Raw genomic sequence first — 24,579 nt, 5'->3', positions numbered from 1 at the left:
AGACTTCCATATTCTTCTTCATCTTTGTTGGGATATCAAAGTTTTTAAAATAAAAACTTTTTATTATTTACACACATGGATTGTTACACCTTACAGAAATGTAACACGCTAGGAGCCATCTATGGTGAATGTTAAATGTGTGTAAAGTGATCGCTTAACAAGCCTATGATAGGTCATGAGCCCTGTAAATACCCAAACTTCCATATTTTCTTCATCTATGTTAAGATCAAAGATAAAAAAGCTTGGTTTAGACATTTTGATGAAAAATCGGACGAAGGATGTATCATTCATAACGTAGCTTTTGAATGATAAATCTTTTGAGACATCAGAACTGCAAACTTTGATAAGGTGGAATATTTTATATCAGTATACAATTAGGTATTATGGCACTCGGTTCCGTTCGTACACCATTGTTTCGCTGTACATACAATCTGATAAAATATGCTAATTTATTTTATGTACCTACTCCATGTTTATATTAATTCTTTATTATTGTGTGTAACAACAGCTTTACATACTTTAAATTGCTCTTGAACGGATGTAAATCATTAGTGTAATACGCATACTTAGGCTGCCTTTTTACCTATAACATATGACCAGTTTCTGCTGTGATTTATTTGTCGTTAGGTACCTACCTACATACTTAATAAAAATTCATTTATATGTATGTAAAATATTTCAAAACGTATCAAACAAAGCTGCAGTCATCTCAGGATGCCTAAAAAAATCTATTTGATAACCCTGTCACGAAAATCGGCAGCAAAATTAAAATGTATAAAACTTGTGTGCGACCCATCATGACATATGGGATGGTATGCAGAGCGGACACTGCAGTAACAAAAACACGTTAACACTGTCAGGAATGAAGACTCTAAGGAGCACATCTGGCAAGAGTCTACGAGATAGAATAAAGAACACCTGTAATTGGAGATAATCTCCTGTAATTGGAGATAATCCAGATTTTGTGAACAAGTATTTGGACACACTCAAAATGTTGTAAATAAATTGTCTGGTCAAATTATAAGCTTAAATAATAAAATGAAAATGGTATTTTCTGGCGTTTCTCATGTGTGTGATTATAATCCAGGATTTGGACCTCACATACTAATATAAGAGTTTCTGCTTAATAAAAAGCTTCTTTACATCTCACCAATAGATGTCTCTAGTGAAGTTCTAGTGATTCAAGAACAAGGTTTCTAAATTGGTTCATATATACAGAACTTCCAAGAATTTGAGTAGTGTGGTTGTCAATAATGGGTAGAATTGGTGAATGTTACACGTGTGTAAAGTGATCACTTAAACCAGCCTATGACGGTCGTCAGCCCCGTAAATGCCCAGACTTCCATATTCTTCTTCATCTTTGATGAGATGTCAAAAAATATAGAACACCAGGATAAGAAAAAGATCGAAGATGTCGTTAGTTGGGGAAGACAATGGTATGCGCATATAAGGAGAATGGAACCATCTAGACTTCCCTACATCGTACTGCACGGCCATCCCCAAGGTAGACGACTCCCGAGCAGAAAAGAGATGGATTGACAACAGGGAATCGACATCGCAGGAGGCTAATCCCTTTTAAAAACAGGCCACAAGGCACTATGATGAAGATGATATTTATTTAATTCTAAGTATTCTAGGACTATTAAATTTATATTTCATATTACATCAGCGCGCTGCAGCGGTTTGAAGCGTAGGGCTGATAAACTAAAAATCTTGATATGAATTATTTTTTGTTAAATTCATTTATTGCGATGGCCTATGCACCATTGAGAAGTTAGAGGCGGAAGGATTTTTATATTTGTTTGCCTTTAAAATGTCTCATATCCGTATTCACAAAACCAGTTAATATTTGCTCTATTAATGTAGTTTCCATACAAAAAATATTAGGCCGGAACTCATCCCCTATACCCAATCCAAGTTAAATTCTGTTTGTTTATTGATTTTTGACACATGCGTCTAGAACGATGGTAATTTACTAAAGGATATTTTTACTGGATGAAGGTAGAAAACAGGGGATAAGTGCTAAAATCCTTTAATTACCCATAGGGCTTTTGTACTAAAAAATGAACTGAAGGATAAATTGATAAATGAAAGCGATAATTAAACTGAACAAATGAGAGAGGTAGCACAAAGTCAAGAATATGAAATTAGTATTAAGAAAATAATATTTAAAAAATTAAAACACCTCTCAAAATTTACAGAACGTCGGTTATGTAGACTTCAACAGTACAAAATAAAGTAAAAATAATGGTAAAAGTACAAAATAAAGTTACGCCAATAAGTTACGCCAAAAGTTACGCCATAAAGTATGGTCGATTTAACAATCGACCATACTTTATGGCGTAACGCCTTCAGTGGACGGATTTGTGATGTATCTATTAAGCTGATTCCTTTTGAATTTCTCGTAGGGTAAATAATCCAGTGTCCGATATAATTATATATTATTAGATTAAAACCAATATTTTTAGCTTTTCCACTTTATTTTTATTTGACCAGCGACCGGGTTTCGTCGTTACCGACATCATCAGACTGGTCTGGTCATCATCAGACTGGTCCGATATAATAAATGATATCAATAATGTTTGCATAAATATTTACCATTTTTTTCATCGTATCCGAAGTCCTGTGGAAGAGCCCATCCTCTGCCTGAAAACAACAACAAAATACAACATTAATTATTTATAATACACTATACCTCGTACTTTAATTGAAAATTTCAAAATGTCTCTCAGATTTTGTAATCTGTTAAATCATTAAAATAATACAAAGCATATCCAATAGACAATCAGCATTTACACAACTGTCATAGACATTTTTCATAAACATCTCATATGAATTTTTACACATGATCATGAACAAATTACCAATCTGTGGAAAATTTAAGCTTTTGGTAATTTATTGGGAGGTAATATAAAATGTATTTTGATATTTAAAAAAAAAAACAAAAACTAAATAACCATCATGCCGCTTCCTCGCATGGTTCGACAGAGAGAATAGAACGCCACACCACTTTGTCTTCGGAAACATTCTTAGTCTCTTCCACATTCATACAACTCGTCATGCATACCTCTCTATCATTCTGATAGTTGACTGACCACATTCATGTATTTGAAAGTCATTTTACTCCTATTTTCGCTTACATTCACCTATTTTTTTTTAACCGTTCTTTCCTCACTCATTTGTTCCACATGTCCAAACCATCTCAGTGTTTATACTTTCTTCATTTTATCGATAGTGCGCTTATATCAGCCTTGAATTATTTCCTCGTTCCACCATTCGAAGTTCTTGCAACGTTTTGCCGCACATTCTTCTGAGAGATCGCATTTCGACTGCTTTCAGTCTACTTTTATCGATCTTTTGACAACTACATGCTTTACTTCCATAAATTAGTGTTTAAAAAAATATATGTTTGCTGAAATGTTTCGCATTTTTAGTCTAGTATACGTAGGTATATGTACATCCTGTGACAATTTTGTAGCAAAGTTCATTAAGATCTCATTGAAGTCCTCTAAAACTCTACAGCATAACACGTTAGTTTATTTTACGCAATTTCACATATGACCAGTTTTGTTGTAAATTAATTTATTAAAGACTGGTATAGTATGTATAAAGTACACTCTATTACTTATCAATTATGCTGCTAATTTCATAATCAAAATATCAAAAAACTTATAACTTGCCGGTATCAAACCATCATGTGTTTAGCACATATCATATCGCTCACTCCTTTCAAGAACGTCATAAATATATAATACTACATACTAAAATAATACTACATTATTATTCTGTTAACAACTGTAAATTCCACTTGGAAATTCTCTAGAAATGCAAGAGATATCATTATTAAAATTACTTCAAATTATTTTAAACATTTTTAGATAGTCATATTATAGCACTGCCATATGAATCAAGCGAGCAAAAAAAGAATAATAAAACAAAGCTATGAGGCGAATGCGGTTGGTAATAGAAGCAAAGAAAGACCGAGGCACTCTTGGCATGATCAAGTATTTCAAATACTTGAAAGTGGTCAGGCCAGAAGTCGGAATAATTGGCGGGTATGTGTGAGGAAGTGCATGAATGTGGAAGAGGCAAAGATTGTTTGCAAAGACAGAAACAGTGGGATATGCGAGTTTTGAAACAAATGTTTAATAGCGTTTTGACACCATAATAGAGATTATTGGATATGTGACACCACATATGTATAGTAAATAACTTTGTATTACATTTACATCAATTTCTAACAAATTTTAAAGTGTGATTTCTTTTAGAATCCTGGACATTTAAATAAAGTTTTTTTGATTAGATTACATTTATTTATTTATTTATTTAAACTTCATGTACAGAAAATAAAAAGTACATTGGCGGGCTTATTGCTAAAAAGCAATATCTTCCAACCGACCAAAGACGGACTAGTGATATTGATCAAAACGTTTGATACCATATATAGCCGTTTGCAATCAGAGGGTAGATAGTACTTATGGATATTTCAATCGTAATATATATATTTTTACTAAAATATGACTACAAATCAACCTTTGAATCGTCAAAACCGATGCAATAAAAAATTTTGTGAGATGAAAAATCAATAATTTTATAATAGCAAACTCGGAAATGGATTAAGACCTCAAAGCAGTTCCACGTGCCAAGGTGACATTTAGGAGATTTAGCCATTTAATTTCGTAATGTTTTGTTTATTACTATGATTATGACTTTATAAAACTAAACACTTTTGTGTATACCTAAACAATCGGTGAGTTTAGTTTTTTTTCCTGAAGACAAGAGATAGTTTATTTCGTAACAAGTTTAACTATTCATACTGTAATCTGTGAGTTTAACAATGCACGAGAACAAAACTACTGGGAAACATGTGACCAAAGTACAGAGCCGAATCGGTAATATCGAAGAAAGTAATATTAACTAAATAAAAATGCAACGGCGGAAACATTTTATGCATCTACAACAGACGAAAAAAGGTAGATAAATAGTAATAAATGGATGATGAAACTCGATATTTAAAAAAAAACACATTTGTGTCAATAGGTTTTTATTTTTTATTTAAAAAAAATACATCTTCCATAATCTTGCTTATTAACAGGTGAAAAATATACCATATACAATATTCTACAATTTGGTCAACACATTCATTGTTTTACAAAATTTTATTTTTAACGTAATATGTTGAGTTCGCTTTGGGTTTTTGGGCACTTAAAATTTAAGTATTTTACTCGAGAATACGAGAATTTTTGGTAATTGTTTGTATCTAAAACAGCTGTCTGAAATCAGTGGACAGATAGTTCTTATACATAAATGAGAAATAAAACATATTTTACAAGGTATTGGATGTATATATATATATATATATATATATATATATATATATATATATATATATATATATATATATATATATATATATATATTTATATATATATTTTTAAATGATGAAATATGCAACTCAGTTATAGGTATTTTTAATAAGTATGAAGATTTTATATATATATATATATATATATATATATATATATATATATATATATATATGTATAAATATATATATATATATATATATATATATATATATATATATATATATATATATATATATATATATATATATATATATATATATATATATATATATATATATATATATATATATATATATATATATATATATATATATATATATATATATATATATATATATATATATATATATATATATATATATATATATATATATATATATATATATATATATATATATATATATATATATATATATATATATATATATATATATTTATATATATACATATTTTAAAATGATGAAATATGCAACTCAGTTATAAGTATTTTGAATAAGTATGAAGATTTTTTCAAAATTCTTAAAAAAATATGAATAAAAAAAACGAAACTGTTTCATCTTTATACACATACACACACGTTTTAATTTTAAGAGGTATAATTTTGTTAAGAATTATATTTGTAACCATATTTAAATGACCAAAGAGAAGGTATGTTTAATTCTTAACCTATACCGTTCAAATTTACAAAACAAAACTGCTGACAATTAAAAAAAAACCTTGTTTATTACCAATTTGATTCTGTACACATATTTATAAGTAATGCAGAAAATACAAAGCCAAGAAGCTAATAGATTTAAGTCTTCTATAAAAATTCTATTCACTCATTCGATGAACAAAACGTGACAAAATGTACTTGTCCTATAGTAATCTTACATCCACAAATAATAATTCGTGTGCAAACAAGGAAAACCGAATTATTACATTTATAGCTACCATTTTTTAGAAAAATTAGCATTACTACCATCATCTAAGTCTGGACCATTAAAAAATTATTATCAATGTCATATTTAAACACATTAAAATATATGATATTGCACAAATAAAAACACTTTAATATTTGATGGGTAAATATGTTTTTATCGTTAAAATATGAAAAAAAAAGTTTTCATTTGACTTTTCACTTTTAAGTTACGCGATTTGCTAATAGGCTGACGATTTATGTGACATTCAGAAAAAAACCTTTACGAAATACTGTTTAAACACAATAATAATAAATAAACTATTTTTTGTGATCTTCTTTTGAATTATTCGATGAGGTTATTTTTAAACATAACGTGACAAAAGCCACTTTTTCTCTCCGCACGATTTAGGTATTTTGAGGACTTAAGAAGATACTAAATTTTCTACGTTATATAATAGTTTTTACGCGTCATTGAAATGTGAAAATAAAACATAAAATTACTTTTGAGTGTATTAACGAGTATATGTAAATATGACTAATTTTGGAAACTAAAGATGTTCTCGAAAATAGTCGTGTTTACACTGATAAACTCACAAGAGGTCTTATACAAATGTTTTTTTTTTAATATTTAAATCATTGTGTTATTCCCCAGAGTAAATACCAAATTAAAAAAAAAATACGCTTCGATGAAATTATTATGGGTTTTACAGTTTGTTTTACACTTAAGTACAACATATAGTAAATACATTTCTTTTTGAATTCCAATAGCTACCGTAATTACAATATGTTATTTTTTATTAAAACAATTTTGCACCATACTATTTAATTGAATTAAGACAGTCTTGTATTTCATAAATTCACCATGTTAAATTCTCAAACGTATAAACGTGGACATTTCAACGTACCTATGAAAAATACTATAATAATAAATTAAAAAAAAACATTTGGTAATTCCAATAGCACTGATAATATTATATAATTCTAACACCGATAAGCTGTAAAAAACATGATTATCGTATTTGGAAATAACCAACAATGATTTAAATTAATTATTCATATAGTTTTGATTAAAGTTCTCGTTTAACTTCTACGCCTAGTCACGTAAACAAAGAAGCTTCATCTCGCAAAAAACAAATAAAATTATATTTCAGTACAATTATTATTCGTAATGGCACCTGCAAAATTTCGGAGGATATTTTTTTCAGATATCAATTATCATCTGAGGCTTTATTATAGAATTCTTACAATATATGGAACGGTTTTTAAAATATGGTATCGGCAGTTAAAAATATGGGTCGGATGGTAGTCATGTATGGTTACGGCTGGTAGTCTATATACCCGTTGACAAATTTTAGATTTTTTCATTTATAATATGATTTTATATTTAGATAAGGTATATGACTAGTCAAGGCAAATAAGAACATTCAAAAACTGAAAATATCATATACATTTAGACCTGAAGATGGAAGCTAAGCTTCCGAAACTAGTCGAAAAATAAACTCAAGTGGTAAAAAACAATTGTTTTCTTTAATAATGTCTGAAAATATCAATCTTAAGCTTTACTTTTTTAATGCATGAAACGTGTTTGTCCATAATTAATCGTTGAATGTGCCCGTGAAGAAAAATGAATGTGCCTACGAATGCCTATTATGTACTACTTGTAGATCATAAAAATAAAACTAAGAAAAAGTTAATAGAAAGGAAGTGATAACAACTACTTAAACTTAAAGAGATTTACGATTATTTTCTACTATATAGATAATTTAGCTTGTATAAAAATTGTAATCTATACTCGAAATCTTAATAATTCGAGATTCATACAAAGAATAATTTAAATTTAAAATAATTTCATATTTTCTATTTAAAATGGCAAATCAAATAAACACAATTTATATTACCCATTTGAAGAAAGTTTTTTTTACAAAAGATTTTATTACTTTTATTTTTTCTTATTTATTAAAACTAAAAAACCCATAAGAAAAATATCATTCCATAATCAGGTCATTAAAATGAAATTTATACGTTCTGACATTATTCAAAAATAAAATTTTTAAAGAGAAAAAGAAGGCAAATCACAATGGGAAATCAAATTTAATTTTTGTATTAATGTCAGTCCGCCTCCATAGTGTAATGGTCAGCATGCTCGCCTACCGTTCTGGAGGTCCCGGGTTCAATTCCCAGGGGGGTTTAATAAATATAAGTGATTTTTTTCACTCTAATATTTATTCAATATTACACTGGACTGGTACCTGAAGTGGAGGGCTGATCACCTTTCCTCCATGTGTAATCGATCGAGATAACACTGCGTTTATATGAAGCAGTGCCCTATGCACCATTGGGGTGCGGTAAGGGATTATTAATTAATGTCAGACCGTAACAGTTTCATTTTGATGACCTGATGATGGAATTATTATTCCGAAACCGGTAGTCTCGAATTGGTGTTTTTGTTTAAAGTGGTATTATACAAAATGAAAGATGAATGATAAGGAGAGTGTTATATTACCATACCACAAAGTTAACAACCCATTTAGGATACATATACAAAATAAGACAAAAAAGTATGTATAAAAACAAGTGACCCCATGTATGTATATAAAAAATATTTAAAAGGTCATAAAATTATTCGTTTTATTTAAATTCGTAGCAGATTTACTCAATAAAAATAAGTACATATTTTACAAATCATTTTGATGCAAATTGCCCCTTTTTCTCTAAAATTCACCAGTCGTTTATGGATTCAAGTCGTAGTTCAACACATACAATAAAATTTCGTAAGCAGAACTAATGATATGGTATTATAGTTTGCCAATTTTGAATAACTAGCTTTTTACACTTGAGATCCATGATTTGTGTCAAAATTTGTTTTGATTTGTGCAAAAGACTTTTCGGCTAGCCCACTCTCACTTATACACAATAATTTGTATACATATATTATGATGTAGACATAACGGTTATGCAAATTTTGACATGAAGCTAAGTATGTACTTCGCTTTGACGGATACCTACTCGAGTTTTATTTTGTAACGTCACATATTTACGGTTTTCGCACTCACGGTTTTGTTTGTACGCGGAAGTAGTTTTATAAAAACTTTATTAGTTTATGTGATACAGCTGGAGCAGGGACGTTCCCAAAGGATAAAATAATTACTCATGGCTGTATACTAAGCCCGGATTCGAAGGAGAATAGTAGGTACTTCCTATCTACTTGCAGTTCTAGGCTAGAATCCTTGATCTGTCAATCGCTATGCTAAAGTCACATATAAATACTCCCTCTAGACGGGTTTTCTCTGGTATGTTTATACAAACCTAACAAATTTATATAAAATATACATATTTTGCAAATGAAAATATTGCCACTCTCGATAAAAAATCACAAATGTAACTTATTTATACGAGTATAATTGTACTATTTTTTAAAAATGAATTGTATTATATTGATTCTTAAGGTCTAAAAACTCTATATTAGACAAATACTTAATGCAAAATCACATGATTCCGTTTGTAAATAAATAAAATACATAAAAAGGTCTATCAAAGACTGACGAATTTTGTCTAAATAAGGCAACATTTTTCAGTGATTAAAAATCAGTGGAAGAATATAATGTGCCTCAGACAATCATTCTCAAAATCGTATATTTTTATTATTTTATCCAGTTTAAGCTAGTTTCAGGAAATCTTTTAAATTGTAAAATTACTTATTGATACAATAAACAGGCAGAAGTGTACAATTTAAATAAAATTTATTGATAATGGTTTGTAAAACTTGTTTCTCGCGGTATTTTTCAAAAACGTACAAAACCCAAACAGGGAGGACCCGCTGTACATGTTTTTTAGATTTATGTCTATGGTTCTGAGTACTAATGGAAAAACCCGCAATCGACGAACAACAGTTCGGCTGTCGGACTATCAGTCTTTGTTATTTAGAAAGTTACATACGGAAGCAGAAATTTGAACGATTTCAATGATTTGCACACAATTCTTCAACACAAAGATCGCACTGAAATGTAGCATTATTTCGCAATAGTGGAAACCAAAACAAACGACTTGTTATTGCATTTTAGAGCCTTGAAAATCAAATTTATTAAGCACAATTTTTAAGGACAGTAAAGATATTACAGATATCTCAGCATGCAAGGAAGCTTTTAAGTATAAAATATGAAGGATTTACGTAGTTACTTTAAACAGTTTATAATATTAACTTTTTTTACCCATGATTCTACCTATATTTGAAAAAATCGACATTTTGAAATTATTTATATAAATATATATTGTATATTTACATATAAATATATATATATATATATATAATATATATATATATATATATATATATATATATATAGATATATATATATATATATATATATTTATATATATATATATATATTGTATATATATATATATATATATATATATATATATCTATATATATATATATATATATATATATATATATATATATATATATATATATATATATAAATATATATATATATATATATATATATATATATATATATATATATATATATATATATAAATGTATATAAATATATATATATATATATATATATATATATATATTTATATATATATATATATATATATATATATATATATATATATATATATATATATATATATATATATATATATATATATATATTATATATATATATATATATATATATATATATATATATATATATATATATATATATATATTTATATATATATATATATATATATATATATATATATATATATATATATATATATATATATATTATATATATATATATATATATATTTATATATATATATATATATATATATATATATATATATATATATATATATATATATATATATATATATATATATATATATATATATATACATATATATATATATATATATATATATATATATATATATACATAAATATACATATATATATATATATATATATATATATATATATATATATATATATATATATACACATATATATAAATATATATAAATATATTTTGAGTATGTCTGAATTTTGAACTACTTACTTAGTCAAAAATAGTTGATCCACAATAAATCTTATTACAGATATCTCAACAGAGACAAATATGGAATCTTTCTCTTCGTTTTGATATCATAAATATCTCGATTGTCATTGACGGTTAAATTTAATATTTGTCCAGGTGCAAACATTTGGACATACTAAATATTAAAAAAATACAATGGGTACAAAATTAATTGAAGCTAGGAAAAAAAAACTAACGTATATTGCACATATTAAAAACATGTATTGCGTAAGTATGTACATATATGTTTTAGATAACTATGCAGATGTAACCGGGTTCTGCGAAGTAATAACTATTATACCACATTCAGCTACCGAGGGAGATTTTTTTATTCCCGGGTCTTCATAAAAAAGTTATATTTTTTTCTAACTTGTATTCAAAGGGCAACAATTGGTAATCAAGGGGAAAACACATCAATAATTATAGTATTTATCCATTTTGACATCTCAACATAGATGAAGAAGAATATGAAGTCCTTGGTTTTTACAGGGCATAAGACCTGTCATAGGCTAGTTGAGGCTGCGAAACAAGTGTTGCGGGTTCGATTCCCGCCAATTACAAAATGAATTCAATAAATATTCATTTTCAATTCTAGGTGTTTGTTTGTTTGTAGTGTATTTTTCACACATACCTTCCTTTTCCTTACTATCCTACCTGCAGACAAGCATCTAAAAGAAGCTAGAAGCTTTGCGGATTATTCATTTTAAAAAAAGTGATCACTTTGCACACGTTCAAGATTCACCTTTCTACCCATGATTGACAACCACACTACTATAATTTTCGAAACTTCTAGATATGAGATATCAAAATTAAGTGGGGAGAACCTAGATTTATGAACAAGTATTTGGACACACTCAAAATGTTGTGAGCAGTATTTATCCCCCACTAAGCTTGAATAAAGAGTAAAAAAAATATTGAAAAACATTTATGGTATGTGGAGAGAATAGATCGTTTCACCTTTTATGCATTTCCTCTGAATGTAATTAAATATTTTCTTTTAAGGGGATATTCGCTAACACAAAACTCATTCCACCGGAGACCACCGGAGAGGTTACATGTCCATTCACGCCCGATTTCTTTAAATAAAATACATTGGATATTTTTTCTTAGAATATACGAGTATGTAGAAAATAAATTTTTAAAACTCTTTACCCTTCAATAATTTTTCTTATTAAAACCATAAAACGATATCGATTAAAAACTCTTTTTAATGTTAAAACGGTATTTTAGGAAAAAAATCGATTACGTAAAACATAACCTGGATTTACAGACTAAGTTGCGATTTAACGAATGCTGGGCCCTAAGTATTGTAATATTGATTTTAAATATATTTTTAATGGGCATAAAATGCCAAAGAATGGATTTTATTAACAATCAATTCGATCATCATTGGAAAAGCATTTGAATAGAATTCCCGAGGTCGCGAGTTCGATTTCTGACGATCACAAACAAAAACCTTTTTTTTTTAAATAGCATAAACAACCTTGATATAGACGTTTATGATATTTGAAACAATAGGTTCTTTTTTAAACAAAGGAGACAAATCATGGAATGCATATCTTAAGAAAAAAGTAATTTTGAGGCAAATTGTATGCTTGATTAAATTTTTAGACTTTTCTTCAATGAAATGCTTAAATTATCACAACTATTGGACACGCCTAAAATGGTGAGAGTAAAAATAACTGCACAAAAACTGAAAATCAAATTTTAGTCATCTTCCAGTATGTAAAATAATCCGGTTAAGATCTTGCATGTATCTTAAGAAAAGGGTTTGAAAAATAATAGATTTCTTAAACTAACTAAAGATTAATACAAGGTTTCTGAAACTAACCATAAATGGCTCCCATGTACTCAAACAAGCGTCATGAGATTATGATATATCGCTCACTCCTTTCAAGAACGTCATAAATCAAAAAACTTGATTTTTCAGGAGAACGTTTTTAAAGTTTAAAAATATAATACAATGTATTATATCAAGCCACTTATTGAACTTTTAACAGTGCAACAGATCTTTTAAGGTAAAATCTGAAGGTTTTTTTCTCCATTTGAAAAATATTTAGTTTATTTTAAAAAATAACTAAACAATACATTTTCTTAAAAATGCAAAAACAACACTTTCTGCCCTGTAGCGAGTAAATATTAAGTTAAAAATATGCCTCTTTTGCTGGAATATAGTAGATTTTCTGGGCATTCCGAAAACATGCGCAACTGAAAATTGTCGATTTTTGATTTATGGCGTTCTTGTAAGGAGTGAGCGATATGTATGAGTTACATTTTTTGTAGTATGGTTGTTAATCATGAGTATAACGGTGAATGTTACACGTATGCAAAGTGATCCTTGCCATGTAAATGCCATATTTTTATTCATCTATGTCGAGATATCAAAAACGTATAGTTGTTCCTCCACCACGGAAAGTCAGTACAAAACTTGAATATAATATATATTTGAGTGTTGAAGCCAAACACCCTAAAAATTAATAATATCCTTACTTTTTCGTATGGATATACCTCAAATTTTCTTTTTGACTTTCTCCAATATCAGACCTAAATAAGTTCGCTTACCACAGGCTACCAAATACTTGATCCAAGGTAGGGAGAAAAATACCTTGGTATTTATTTACATCCTGTAAATTCCCATTCCTTTTAGCAAGAGATGGACCCTAGATCCAATTTCACCATAAGAAAAAACATATGTAGGTACTGCCCCCTGAATTATCGAACTAGTTTCGAGTGTACTTGGCATCAATGCTTCAAATTGGCTAAATGCAAGAATTTATTAAGCTAATTTTAGATAAATTTATGTTTTAAAAGGAAAAAATGTCCCAGGACCGTTGATAATACCTACCTTGATTATAGACAGAGTCTCACAAATATATTATTAAAAATATATATATTTAAGAAATGAAAAATATATAATTACGAGTATTTAAGTATGTATTTGCATGCATACATAAATTAATGAGAAATATATATATATATATATATATATATATATATATATATATATATATATATATATATATATATATATATATATATATATATATATATATATATATATATATATATATATATATATATATATATATATATATATATATATATATATATATATAGTAAATATTTAGTTTGTATAGTGTGGTTGTCAATAATGCATAAAAATATGAATATTACACATGTATAAAGTGATCACCTAAACCACCCTATGAGAGTTCGAAAGGCCTGTAAACACCTAGATATCCATAATTTTATTCACACTGTTGAAAAATCAATAAAAAACACTTTTTTATTGATTTTTCTTTAATTAATCTTAGGTTATACAACTTAACACGTGTAACAATTATGTATTTTTATATATGGTCATGTGTATGTGTAAAGGTAAATTGTATATTTTTGGTTCCGGTTTTTGAAATATGTATCTACGCAGTGGTAACGTATAATGATAACAACTTTTTTCCAGTAAGTAATTAATCAGGCAAACATTTGACGAATGTTTTTCTATGGGAGGATAACAAAAAATAATAAAGACACCTTTGAACTTGTGATTGATAAACACAGGTATCCGATTTGCATTGGACTATATAAAAAAATTATACATCACATTTAAATTAAAATAGACACTCGCATAAAGCGTGACAACCGAAAGCAAGGTACATACTTCTATGTTTTTTATTGAAGTAAAACATTTGTAAGAAATATTACAAAACGCGAAGAAATGTAATATTGAAGTCCTCGTAAAAAAACGTAAAAACATTAATAGCCTAAAAAATATTTCATGAAATCACGTTTTGAATCTGCCAATGAATTTTTTTTAGGCCCTAAGCGATTCTTCTTATTCTAACCACTATCGGTACAGAATAGTGTATAGGGTACTGCATCGCGTTGACGCAGTGTTATCTTAATGGTTATTTACATGATATTTGTCCCCCTCCGAAGTGTAATGGTCAGCAAGCTCGTCTACCATTCTGGAGGTCCCGGGTTGGACTCCGAAGGGGGGGTAAAATAAATATAAGTGATTTTTTTCTCTGTAATATTTATTCTTTACTACCCTGGACTGGTATCTGAAGCGGGGGGCTGATCACCTTTCCTTCATGTGTTAACGATCAAGATAACAATTTGTTTATATGATGTAGTGCTCTATGCAAAATTGTGGTGCATAAGGGTTTGGTATGATATATACATGAAGGCAAGGTGACCAAGTATACTCTTCAGTTAATATTAAATAAATATTAGAGTGAAAAATCACTAAGAAAATTGATCCTCCCTGGTAATCGAACACGATATCTAAATACGCTTACCATATCACCATAGAGGCGGATAAAGTTATAGAGACTTATTTTTACCTACGTTTATCTATTTTTCGTTATTTATTACTCCTATCTATGAATTTTGAAGATACCAAAAAGCACTGAAACCGAGCTTATTTTGTGTACATTTCAATAGATTAAAAAATACCATTTTTATTTACCAAAATATTGTATATGTAGTCACCAAACCTATTGTTTTACTATTTACTGTTCAGGTAAATACATTTTTAGTATAATTGTCATAGTATAAAAATGTCACTTTTATTACCTTCGCATTCTAATAAATTACCGTGGACGGAATGTGCAATGAATGAATAATGATGGACATGCAATGTCACTGGAAAATCGATATTGAAAAGGATAGTGCACGTTTCCGTTTACAACATTATCATTTCAATTTATTATGAAAAATAATTAATTAACTATCTTCAAACTTATGCGTTGCAGCTATGAACTATGACAAACAGCAATATTTCAATGTATTGTTTATTTATTATTTAATATAGTTAGGTATATTTTTAATACAATTTAATACAATTTCCATACATTTTTATTTAATACAATCTTATATTTTTAATTGCGCTGAGCCTCTTAAAAAACTGAGCTGAGAAAAGAGACTGAGCTCTTGTGCATGGAAAAGGACATATTTCTAATTTTTTTGTAGTGGATAGCATCATATTTATACATTTAAAAATATATCTTGCTGAGCATATATTTTTATGCGTTGCGAGGGAGTTATCTTGTTTAGTTTTCTATTGTATAGTCTGTATATGTTTAAAGTGTTCATTAATTTTCTTTTTAAGCGTGTTTGCTTTTCATATTTTTAATTTCTAGTATAGTCTAAGTTTTAGCAAAGAATTGAAATAAGAATGCTATTTATAAAAATAACAATTTGACTATCAATTTTATTGTTTAAACATAAACACAATGATTAAAAACGTTTGAGAACGTTTGAGAACTCTTTTCAAGAACGTCATAAATCATAAAACATGATTTTTCAGGAGAACATTTTCAATGTTGAAAATTATAGTACAATTTATTAAAAATAAATATCAAGCCACTTATTGAATTTTTTACTGTGCAATAGATCTTTTTAGGTTAAACCTGAAGGTTTTTTCTCCATTTGAAAAATGTTTAGTTTATTTAAAAAAAATATTAAACAATACGTTTTCTTCAAAATGCAAAAAACAACTCTTTCTGCCCTGTAGCGGGTAAATATTAAGTAAAAAATATGCCTCTTTTGCTGGGATTTAGTACATTTTCTGGGCATTCCGAAAACATGCACAGCTGAAAATTGACGCTTTTTGATTTATGACGTTCTTGAAAGGAGTGAGCGTTATGTATTTTGATGGGATCAATAATTCATCATATACAAAGGTATTTAAAGATTTTGCCATATGATATTTCGGGTTGAAAGCGTATGATAAGAATTTTGGGTGACATAATAAAAATAATAATTGCTCAGTGTCATTTAAAATTAATAATAATATTACTTATCAATATTTAAATATGGCGTTTATTTGCCAATTCATCATAATGTAATTGACATTCAAATATTTTGTAATATGTCCTTACAATAATTACAATCATTAGCGTGATAAATGGTTAGTATATATTTTTAAAATATTCTTATTAACTATTCAAATTTGTAAAATAAACGTTATATTTATAACTGTATTACATATCATATTATCAAGACAGTGAAGCTCCTATAATATCAAATTTGCAAATAAATTAATGCAATAGCGATATCTAATAAAAATTTATTAATTTATTCAGTTTTTACATTCGATAATTTTAATCCAATCACGCCAATTAGTGCGCAAATTTGGTTAGATATTGCGTATTTTAAGCTCATAATAATATATTTGACAATTTAAAAGTATATTAAATAGACAAGTTCAATCAAAAACTTAAGAAGGAAAAAATATAAATCCAAAAAAAAATTATCTTCATCGGGTTACTGAAAAAGTAACAGTTATCCATTGGTCACATCTCGACTATAATATTTATTAAGGCCCAGTATTCATTAAGTCACAACTTAATTTTCTCTAAAACCAGGTAACATTTTTTAACACAATCGATTTTTTATTAAAACACCGTTTTTCGCACTGAAAAAATAAGTTTTTTTTCGAAATAATTATATGGTTTTGAAAAGAAAACAGTCATTGAAAGGTAAGGAGTACAATTTTTTTTTCAAATTCTATGTTCTAAAAAACGAAAAAATATCTAATATACAGTCTTCAAAAAATCGGGCTTGGAAAGGCGTGTACATCTACGGCAGTCGGCCGGTGAATAAATTATGTGATGCGTTATCTCCCCTTAAGAACATTTTTTTTTAAATGACCAATATCATTAATCATATTTTTTATTATTTTTTATTTTGAGGTGTCAATATAATTTTGCGTTAGCAAATTAACATCTGATGAAAAGTCATAAGTAAGTTAAAATGGTTATACTGTCCTGTAAAACTTGCTATTCCTAGAATAAATAGCTCGCATGATAACACGCATATACATATAATAAACGATAAAATTCCCCTTTTTACATCTACCGTAAATGATTCGATTTGTTTGGAATATAAATTAACTGGTTATAACTTCAGTTTCTAAAATGTGATATAAATAATTACACGGAGTCGATAATAAAATATGACAGTGCAGTAATGACAGGCCTCTGGAACACATTACTCATTCCGAACAATGTATTATACTACAGTGTCATTGTCATTACCAATTAGTTATTATCTTCTAATTGCTTGAAGGCCACTAAATCTATACACCTACCAACCTGAAACCCATATCGGTTTTAAAACTCACTAATATAAAAGTATCCTGTCAATCCATTTATTAATAATAAATATTTTCAATTTATAATACTGCCTAATTTAAAAACATTATCAATTATTGTAGGTACCTATATAATTATTTTAGCTTCATTTTTTCTGGATATGTGTTGCAGAATATATAAAATCTACATATTCTAGAGTAGAGTATTCTATAACTTAAGTGATGCTGTTTTAATGGGATAGAAAAAAATTGTATTTAGGAAAACGAGAATCGCAGCAATGCATAGTGCACTCGGGGTTGCATACCTATACAATTACGAGGTTATTCAAGTTGTTCTGCGCTAATGTAAAAGAATCCCTCGAGGAAGTACTTTTGTATGTATCTCTGTTATAAGATATGTTTTTGAAGGTTTATTCATAAACCATATTTTAATACAGCTTTTATCGATATACAATACATATGTACAACTTTGTGGAAAAAATTGGTCATAATGTTTTCATATTATTTTTTGACATCTCATCAAAGATGAAGAAGAATATGGAAGTCTGGGCATTTACGGGGCTGACGACCGTCATAGGCTGGTTTAAGTGAATTTTCCAAGAATTTGAGTAGTGTGGTTGTCAATAATGGGTACAATTAGTGAATGTTACACGTGTGTAAAGTGATCACTTAAACCAGCCTATGACGGTCGTCAGCCCCGTAAATGCCCAGACTTCCATATTCTTCTTCATCTTTGATAAGATGTCAAAAAATAATTTGAAAATTACTCCTGTAATTGGAGATAATCCAGATTTTGTGAAAAAACACAACACACTCAAAATGTTGTAAATAATGTTTTCAAGTAAAATTTACAGTACTTTATTGAGAAAAAATATAGAACTTAAGTATGTATCTATTTTCTAGAATTTACGGGAATACGTATTTTTTAATAGTTTTCGAGAAAACACCAAATCGCTTTGAACTATATTTTTCTTGCGGAAAATATAATTCGAGTTTGTAATTTTCCGCAGAGTATAAGGCTGTTTTAACGATTACAATCAGTCTGACGTATTTTAAAGGAAGTAGTTAAACATTATCATTTGTTGCACATCTTCATTACCAGTATTTGCATCATTAGCCGAGAAGAATATGTTCGTATGGGACTCGGAACGTGTTGGTATTCAATGATTAATCAACTGTTTTAGGTGCGGAAATTTATGCAGAAAATTAACAAAGAAAACGAAACGTGCTTATCGTGAAGCGCTTTCATACTTGTACATAGAAATTTTAAACGTGTCTTAATAATAATTTATATATTCTATCTAATACTTGCAGTGAGTGTGAGGCTTAGTACGCTTGATACGTTAGTCATCAGTAAGTTAAAAATGAGAGTTTGATGTGTCATTTAGCCACGAATATGTTTATTAAAGAATCAGTATATGTATCAATATGGAGTAACGACAAATTTATCTTCATCTTATCACAACCCTATATTAGATAAATCGCAACTTAATTTTCTTCAAACCCAGGTAACATTTGACGTTGTTAATTTGTTTATCAAAACACTATTTTTATATTGAAAATAAAGTTTTTTTTCTAAATAAATATATGGTTTTGGAAAAGGAAAGAGTTCAATTTAACAAAAATTCTAAAAAAACAACAAATTTTAATATGTATTTTTTTAAATGGGCGTGAACTGACGTCCGGTTATCAGTGCTACCGGATACTAACTGAATTATATTTATTGTAAGTAAGGACTTAAGAAAACATCATTTGTTGATACCAGTTAAATATTTATTTTATTTTGGCTGTACCCGGCCACGCATTTTTCTCATAACCATATTGCTGTGGTACAATATGGTTATGAGAGAAACAGAAAATAAAAAGCACAAATTGATTAATTTTTACAATTATGCATAAGCATTGAAAATTGAAAATGAAAATAAGGCAATGGTCGAGTTAACACTGGATAGATCGGTATCCTATGTACCATAAAATGCGGATGAAAGTGAATCTGTATAAAAAAATATCACTTATTAATGTGGCATTAACTTTGTGGAATAAAATGATTATTAAAATATTTTTTTAAATTAAACGCGGATCATCACCTTTTGAGTTCATTCATGTAAACGCGACTAGTTTCGAGAACTTAAGTATTTACATTAACAAACTGAAAAAGTGGTCTAATACAAGTTATTACCATTTTTTTATTGAGCTGTGAAAATACTATTTTTTCAAATTATTTTTTTATTTTCTGTGAAACCTTTTACTATTATTCAATTTACGTTGACATCATAGTCGACCAGAACATAGTACCAAATTGGACCCAACGCTTGCAAGCAGAGTGTGAAAATATATGAATTTACGATACAAACACCTTATCTTGCGTTTGTTGTGTGAATCTGATGTCGAAAACTATACGTATCACAACTTTACATTAGCATAAAAAGCAGCATATATTACAGGGTGGCGCAAAATTGATCACTCTATCGGAAGACGCCATAATTTTTACAAATGGCGTTGTACGTCAATCATATTTGATATTTGTGAACTAGACAGCTACAATATATAAAAAAAATCAGGGTGGCGCAAATAATAATTAATAATTAATAATTAATTTTTTAATTACTTTTTACGAAATAAAAAAAAGAATTTGGCGTAATGAAAATCTTTGTTTGGAAGTTAAGAATTTTTTTCTGTTAATTGGAAAATATGATATCCGTGGCTGCCGCCAGTGCTGACACAATTGTGCCCGATTCATCGATTAGTTTGTATAATGCAGCTGTATAGTTCACAAATGTCAAATATGATTGACGTACGACACCATTTACAAAAATTATAACATACTCCAATAGGGTGATTAATTTTGCACCACCCTGTTTTATGATTATGATTATGATTATAACAAATAATTATTCAAATAAGGTATATATGTAGGTACCCTTCACATACGATTGACCGCTTAGGAATGCACTAAACCATTTAAATATAATATTACCAACAGACTACTCGATTTAATTTGTCTTTATTGGAATTGTTAATTAGAATATTATAAAAAATATCTCTTAAATAATATTATAATCATACCGGTTTTAGCGTTTAAAATTGAAGGACACTGATAATATCAAATTCATGTCTTCAATCCTGATGGATTTCAGCTAATAAATTATCTACGAGTTTAAACGAAAACAACATATCACTAGCATTAGTTAATATGTGTTTAGTTTTTACCTTATTAAACATTATACGCACTGCTGTAGTTCAGTCTGGTTAAATGGAAATGAAAGAAAAAAGAAAGCACAAAATTTTAATGTTGAATTTGAACATTTTGAGTGTGTCCAAATACTTGTTCACAAAATCTGGATTAATATGAGATGTCAAAAAAAAAAAATTAGTTGAATTTGAAAGTGAAAATACTAAATAGAAGAACAATGCAACCAGATCGTTTAAAAGTACTGATCATTTAAAGTGATAGCAGCTGTCTAGAATCGCGGTGTCCGCAATAAGTAATGTTTAATATTGCGTATGTTGCTATTACTTTTAACAGATAGCGCTGCCATGGCGGTCAAAACTGGCTAAAATATTGTCAATGTATTTCTGTGATTAACATTTATAATTAAAGGGTGATGTCGATTCGACGCGTCAATATCTCATAAGTGCTTCAAATATATATTTTTTTTATTTCTAAAATTGCAGATAATTGCGATGTAATCCAATAGGAAGTTGATTAAAATCGTGTTATACTATCAGCACATTCTTCGTAATAATCAGATATGATATTGGATAAATCACGACTTGTGATGCTTATCACGGGGTTTTGTGTTTCCTTTAACTATAGACCGGCAGAGTACTCAACGTTTAAGAATTGCAGTGATTCTCGACAAAACTAATGTGATAGACGATTTCCGCCATAGATAATATATGGAGGCACCAGAGATAATACATAAGGGATCAAAATTCATATTTTGTATATTAAATGCATTGTTAACTTGTTATTACACAAAGTGAACGATGAATGATAGAGAGTGTTAGATCAAAATTCACATCATTTTCTATCAATGAGAAATCGAAAATGCCAATGACTTTAATTGCCTCTGTAACAATCGACTTGTCGTATCATTCATGGAAATATTAATATTTTTAACACTATTGTTATTTATTAAAAATAATTATTTTAATTGATAAGATACCGTGGTAATTTTTCATTTAAAATAAGTATCAATTTACTCATTTAAGGTATTAAAAAAACTTTTTACTGTTTACAATCAAAATAGATGAACTTTCTGACATTTAACAAAAATGAATATGGAAGTCTAGGTATTTAAATAGCTTATGATCTATCATGGGCTGATTAAGTGAACAATACTAAGATTTTTTGAGAATTAAGACTATAATTTTGTCCTTTGATGCAGCGTAAATGTTATAAATGAAATATTATAATTTGACTAAAATGAAGTCAAATTATTTCGTAACTTTATATAATATGTATTACAAATCTTGAGCATTAAAATAAACATATTTTAATCTAGTTACTAATTTATCTAGATTGTTGTACATATTTGTATAGACTTGGCATTCAAAGGGTTAAATTGAGTATTTCCAACAAATAAGCTGGCATACCTACTCCATTAAATAGATTATGAATTTTCACGATATGAAATTAATTGGGGAAAAAACTAATAACACTTAGTTCAGAATAAGCGTGTCACATGATTATGTATTTATTAAATTGATATTAATAAAAAAAAATCTTTACAACCCATAAATGATGAAAAGAATTCCGCGTCTATAACATACGGGTAACGGGCAAATATGCATAATACGCCTGGCTTCATTTTTTATTTTATTATTATTTTATTAGTTTGACAGTAAAAAGGTTGGCATATTGAAGAAGGTTAAGAATTTTGGATGAATAATACATATATTGAGACGTTTTGATTTCAAATCAATAAAAAAACGCGTGTACTTAATTTATACTATTAGAGAGTTTCTCTTTCTGTTAATAATAACTATAAATATAAATTTTATGTATAGTACTTAAAATTTATTTATTTTTAAAAATTTCAATAGTATTTTTCGTTTTCTCTACAAACTCGTTCTATTGCGCTTTCGGGTTTTCTGTAATAATTTTTTAAAAAATATTATGTTCATACATAACCCATGCATTTTTCCTTAACTTCAAATTTCCGATGGAAGGAATCTTTTTTTTTCTTCTTCATTATAATAAAATAAAATATTCATTTTACCTAACTACTTGGGTTGGTAGTTGGGTAGACGATCGACTGCGAAACTGGCGTCGCAGGTTCGATTCCCGCCAATCGCAAAATGAATTCAAGAAAGATTTATTTATTTTTCACATTTACCTTCCCTATCCTTACTATCCTACCTGCAGACAAGCATTTAAAATAGACGATATGCGGGTTATTCCTTTGAAAAAAAATTGAAAGTAGATGCTTGTATCCGGAAAGATATTGAATGATAATAATATTTTTTACACATCATGCAAATAATTCTGTCACCTGTTTATCATTACGTTTTTACACGCGTACAGATATTACCTCACTGCTCATTGATGATTTTACACGGTTCTGTTAATTCGCTAATCAAACAATCCATTTTAAGCTAACGACCGAAATAAATATATGCATATATCGTTTAAATCAATTCCATGTGGTAGGTCCTACTTATATATATGATATGTAAGACCTACAATATGGAATTGATAATTAAGGTTCAATATACAATAAATACAACTTATTTTTTTTAAACCCAGGAAACACTTGAATTAATTGATTTTTTAATAAAACATCGTTTTTGTATTGAAAAAATGAGGTTTACTTCGAAATAATTGTATGGTTTTCATAAGAAAAGACTTTTTAAGAGGTTAGAAATTTAATAAATATGTGTTTATATAAAAATATTTTTTCAATATACCAGAATATTTATTAAAAAAAAAAACAATTTCCATTCAAAAAAATACATAGGCAGTACATTTTAAAATTAAAATAATATAAGCAAAAAAAATCGATACAGAAACAAAAAATAAGAAGGAGAGAAATATTGTAATTGTGCTTAGTTAAAATATTTTATGTGATAATTCTCTATAGGTACTTATTAATAATTTTTAGAGTGTGTCCAAATATTTGTTCACAA

At 27.9% G+C, this 24,579-nt stretch overlaps 1 protein-coding gene across 1 annotated transcript in view; it reads right to left on the bottom strand.

Annotated features, from left to right (window-relative positions):
• LOC148311359 (carbonic anhydrase 7-like) overlaps positions 1-24,579 on the bottom strand; it is a 76,552-nt gene that overhangs the window by 10,724 nt on the left and 41,249 nt on the right. Inside the window, exon 2 of the mRNA XM_088256790.1 lies at positions 2,599-2,646. Within this exon, the coding sequence (XP_088112916.1) occupies positions 2,599-2,646 (48 nt within the window). The remainder of the gene's footprint in view (positions 1-2,598; positions 2,647-24,579) is intronic.

The sequence above is a fragment of the Brachycentrus maculatus genome, unplaced genomic scaffold (genome assembly GCF_059751285.1).
Source record: "Brachycentrus maculatus isolate JH-2025_06_01 unplaced genomic scaffold, ASM5975128v1 h1tg000066l, whole genome shotgun sequence".
Taxonomy (NCBI): Eukaryota; Metazoa; Arthropoda; class Insecta; order Trichoptera; family Brachycentridae; genus Brachycentrus; species Brachycentrus maculatus.
Note: the sequence above shows the minus strand (reverse complement) of the source record. Positions and strands in the feature narration are given on the sequence as shown.